General features: G+C 36.8%; 1 protein-coding gene across 2 annotated transcripts; it reads left to right on the forward strand.

Moving 5' to 3' along the window:
• Positions 1 to 529: 529 nt before the first annotated feature.
• Positions 530 to 3548, forward strand: LOC114183416 (transcription factor AS1-like). 2 transcript variants are annotated; one of them, XM_028070428.1, is made up of 2 exons: positions 530 to 860; positions 2191 to 3548. In XM_028070428.1, exon 2 carries the CDS (start codon positions 2247 to 2249, stop codon positions 3315 to 3317), a length of 1071 nt encoding a protein of 356 aa, XP_027926229.1. In that variant the 5' UTR covers positions 530 to 860; positions 2191 to 2246; the 3' UTR covers positions 3318 to 3548. The 2 variants fall into 2 exon arrangements, with proteins under 2 accessions (XP_027926229.1, XP_027926228.1); XM_028070427.1 differs by having other exon boundaries at positions 530 to 760.
• The last annotated feature ends 1041 nt before the right edge of the window (positions 3549 to 4589 follow it).

Consider the following 4589-nt stretch of genomic DNA (forward strand, 5'->3'; position numbering starts at 1 on the left):
ACTTAATCAAAGCAATCTCATAACCAAGTTTTAGTTGGATAGGTTAAACCTATTCTGACAACTATATGCTTTGACTGTAATTAATAAGTTGACTGTAACTATATATTTTAAGAATGATTAAAGCAGTCTTAAAAAAATAAACTCTAACTATTAAAACAATTTTTAAAAATATTTATGACATGAATAACGTTAAACAAAAATTCTTGCCTTAGACATGTAACATCCTTAGTTACATGGACATTAAATCTAGAAAATTAAGAACATAAATTTAATCTAATAAAGAAAAAACCTTAAAGTGAGTATATTAGATAAGAGAATTTATAAAGAAAAGTGTAATGATAATTAGAAGTAGGTTTAAGTGCATGGTGAATTTATCATGTGATGTGTGTCCCTTATCATTCGCGTGCCCTCTGGTTTCTTTCTCGCATATTAGGCGCTGAAACTGACGTACCCTCTCTCGCTCTCTCTGTCACACTGTGGGGTCTCTCTCCATGTCTTGTCTTATCACCCTTTTCCCCTCTCTCTCTCTCTCTCTCTGGTCCATTTTACTTCACTTCTCTGTCTTTACTCCTCCAAGCCTCCAACACAGCACTACACAACACAACCCTTCTCTCTCTCTCTCTCTCTCTTTATCGCTCTCTGCACCTTGGTTTTCACTTTCCCTCTGCTTTAAGAACCCACCACTGCTTCAACTTGTGCCGTTGTTTCATGGACCAGACCTCATAGCTTATCTCTCATTAGTCAGTCACACCGACCCCCAGTGAGCATTTCCTCTTCATCTTTTTAGCTTTTAACCATCTGGGCTGCTTCCTTTTTTACTTCAAGTGCTGTAGGAACCATCTGGGGTGCTATGCTACCTAGTATGAAAAAGTTCTTTGCTTTTTTCCAAAGTTTTTAGCTTGTGTTTTTATGTTGTGGTGGCTAACTGGATTCTGGAAGTGCTTTTCAAAAGGGTTGTCTTTTTAAAAAAATTTGGTGATGTTTGTAAAGGTTTTGTTGGCTTGCTATGTTGTTTGCACTGTGTATGCATGTTTGAGGATTTGGTTTGTGTGGATTAGTGACCGATGAGAAAGTGCAGTGAAGCTCATTTCAGCATTTTCCTCAGTTTCTTGGTGTGCTATAATGTTAAGTCAATATTGTGTTACATGTTTTTGCTTATGTGCCCTTACTTTGGTGTTGCTTCAGATTGTTTCGTGGAGTTCCTGAATTTGTATCTGCTCGTTGATTCTTTTGCTTTCTGTTTTAATTACCATAATGTTTTAAAGTTTAGTCTTTATTTCTCTGTCCTTCAATTGATGTTCTGAACGCTCTTTGGGTCCCTCTGTCTGTCAATGAGCTTACTTAAGTTCAATGTGTGTGTGGATAATCAGCTAAAGCTGCAATTGAAGAATTGGGATATGACCACTAAACTACTCTAAATTTCTTTGTGGGGTGGGGGGGGATAGGGATTGGTTAAGCTACTAGTACAGTTTTTTTCTTGTTCATTGTTCTTGATTGTATTGTTAGAAGAGCCCATGGAAATAGTTCATGGAGAATGGCATTATAGATTCACTAACTGAAGTTCTGAAAGAATGGTATTGTTGCTGATAGTACTTAGGCTGAGAAAAAATTGTTGTTTTGAAGTTCAAGGTATTGATCCTTGAGCATTTCTACTCTTATCACATGATCTCTAACAAAATATGTTGTATGCATTGTTTGTTTCTGTTAGATGCTTCAGTGCAGTTCGTTTCCATTCTTTATTTCTGACATGTATTTGGTATTGTCACGTGAACCCTTTTTTTGAGCATTTCTAGTGCTGCAATACAGGAACAAGTGAGAGAGAAAATAATGCAGAGTCTTGTTGTTTTGTTTCTTGTCTTCTGGTAGATTGTATTTTTAAAAAACCACAACTTTTTGGTTTTTATTAATGGCTTGATCTTTTCTATCTCTGTCTGATTTTAACTGAATTCTTCTTGCAGATAGTTATTTATAATGTTTAACAATATATTCATGGAGGATGAGCTTGTCTCTGTTTTATTTACCAGATTTGTATGTATATCTAAAGAATGATATGAATCATTGGTAATAACAAGAATTCAGTGTTGCATGTGGTTGGAAACTGTCAAAAATCTACCCTTTCCCCTACAACTTTGTTCTTAACTGGAACTGTGATGAATTAATGCTTGCTACATCTTGTGATGAATTTGGTAGAGACATCATGAAGATTTCAAGTTCCAAGCAACTTGCTGTGGGATTTGCACTTGGAAATGAAGGATAGGCAACGTTGGAGAGCTGAAGAGGATGCATTACTACGCGCATACGTCAAGCAGTATGGTCCTAGAGAATGGAATCTCGTGTCTCAGCGCATGAACACACCTCTCAATAGGGATGCAAAGTCATGCTTAGAGAGGTGGAAGAACTACCTGAAGCCTGGCATTAAGAAAGGATCTCTCACAGAGGAAGAGCAGCGTCTTGTCATCAACCTTCAAGCAACACACGGAAACAAGTGGAAGAAAATTGCAGCACAAGTTCCAGGTCGCACTGCCAAGAGGTTAGGAAAGTGGTGGGAAGTGTTCAAGGAGAAGCAGCAAAGAGAAACAAAGGGGAATAACTGCACCATTGATCCAATCAACGATAGCAAGTACGAGCATATACTTGAGAGTTTTGCTGAGAAACTAGTGAAAGAAAGGCCTTCACCATCATTTGTTATGGCTACTTCTAACAGTTCTTTTCTGCACACTGATCAACCTGCGCCTGCACAGGCCTTGCTTCCATCTTGGCTTTCAAACTCCAATGGCACTGCACCTGTGAGGCCACCCTCCCCTTCTGTGACTCTCAGTCTGTCTCCCTCGACGGTGGCGGCGCCGCCTCCGTGGATGCAACCGGTGAGAGGACCGGACAGTGGTGGTCCTCTTGTTTTGGGGAATGTGGGTCCTCATGGAGGTGTTGTAGCATTTGGTGAAAACATGGTGATGTCTGAACTGGTGGAGTGCTGCAAAGAGTTGGAAGAAGTGCATCATGCTTTGGCAGCTCACAAGAAGGAGGCGGCGTGGCGGTTGAGCAGGGTGGAGCTGCAGCTGGAGTCGGAGAAGGCTGGCCGGAGACGGGAGAAGATGGAGGAAGTTGAAGCAAAGATGAAAGCTTTGAGGGAGGAACAAGCAGCTGCATTGGATAGAATTGAAGCAGAATACAGGGAGCAGTTAGCAGGGTTGAGAAGAGATGCAGAAAGCAAGGAGCAGAAGTTGGCTGAACAATGGGCTGCAAAACACATGCGTCTCAGTAAATTTCTCGAACAGGTAGGATGCAGATCAAGGCTCTCTGAACCAAATGGGAGATAGAGTGACATCATTCACATCTGGGAAAATTTCTAGTTTACTCTTACTATTATTTATGTCTTCAATTTATATGAACTTTTATAGTCATAGTAGTTTTGTTCCTGTCATTATTCTAAAAATTTGTTGTTACATATGGCTATTAATATCCCTATCTTTTCATACAACTTCAGAACTCGCACTAGCTACTGATGTATGTTTACAATCACTTTATGAATATTGACTTTCTTATCATTCCATTTTGCGTGAATAATGTTACAAGAATATTACATTTGGATGAAGTTGACAAATGCTCGAATAAACATTAATTGTAGCCTATTTTCTTCTATTCCTTTTGGCCTAAGTGGAGTTAAGTTAAATCTTCAACTGAAACTCAATTGTATTCTAAACTACAATTACTATTTGTACCTCAGTTTCAAATAAATTAAATGAATATATCTTAGAAGGTATAAGTCCAAGAAATAAAAAATAAACGAAACAAGGAATTATTTTTGTAAGTAAAAATAATTTCTCTTATCATGTTTCTCGGTACTTTGTGTAATGATATATATATATTTATTCACATATTCAATAGAAAGTCATTCTATGTGATACGCTATCAGTAAACATTGATCGATTACTTTTATACCTTGTTACCAGAGGCGGGGCAAGGGTGTCATGTCCCTCCATTTTATTTTTTATTTTTTAAATTATATGTATATATATTGAGAATTTTAAAATTTTAAAATCATAATGTATTATATATTGAAAATTGATGGAAATTAAAGTAGGTATATATATAATTTTTATAAAACACAAATTTAATATTAATAAAGAATAAAACATAAATCAAATATAATAGAAAATAAAAATATTTATTAAAATATATATTTTTTAATCAAAAGGTAAAATTAAGCCAACTAGAACATCTAGAAAGAGATACTCTTTTCTCCTAGCATCCTTAGCCCATTTATCCTTCTCTCTCCCTTAACCTCTGACCTCCCATCTCTCATGTGTTATCTCTCAACGTTATATTAATTTTGTCTCTCGTTTTTAGTGTCTTTTCTTTATTGTTCAACCCCTCATCTTCTATGTATATCCCTCCATAAATGTCTTACTAGGTCAGATGTTTTACCAATCTGGGCCCCAATGGAATTGGTCCTAACATCATATAACCCAATTGACATTGTGTTTAACACCACAGAGCCCCCTTAACATCACAAAGTGTAAGATTAAAATGTTTATTAGATCGAAATCAATTATTGGCCCAATCGATATTGAACTTATTAACCCAATCGA

This window comes from Vigna unguiculata, chromosome 5, assembly GCF_004118075.2.
Source record: "Vigna unguiculata cultivar IT97K-499-35 chromosome 5, ASM411807v1, whole genome shotgun sequence".
Lineage (NCBI taxonomy): Eukaryota > Viridiplantae > Streptophyta > Magnoliopsida > Fabales > Fabaceae > Vigna > Vigna unguiculata.

Bases quoted from the DNA above. Each gene is read 5' to 3' on its own strand.
- LOC114183416 (XM_028070428.1), top strand. From the start codon at position 2,247: ATGAAGGATAGGCAACGTTGGAGAGCTGAAGAGGATGCATTACTACGC.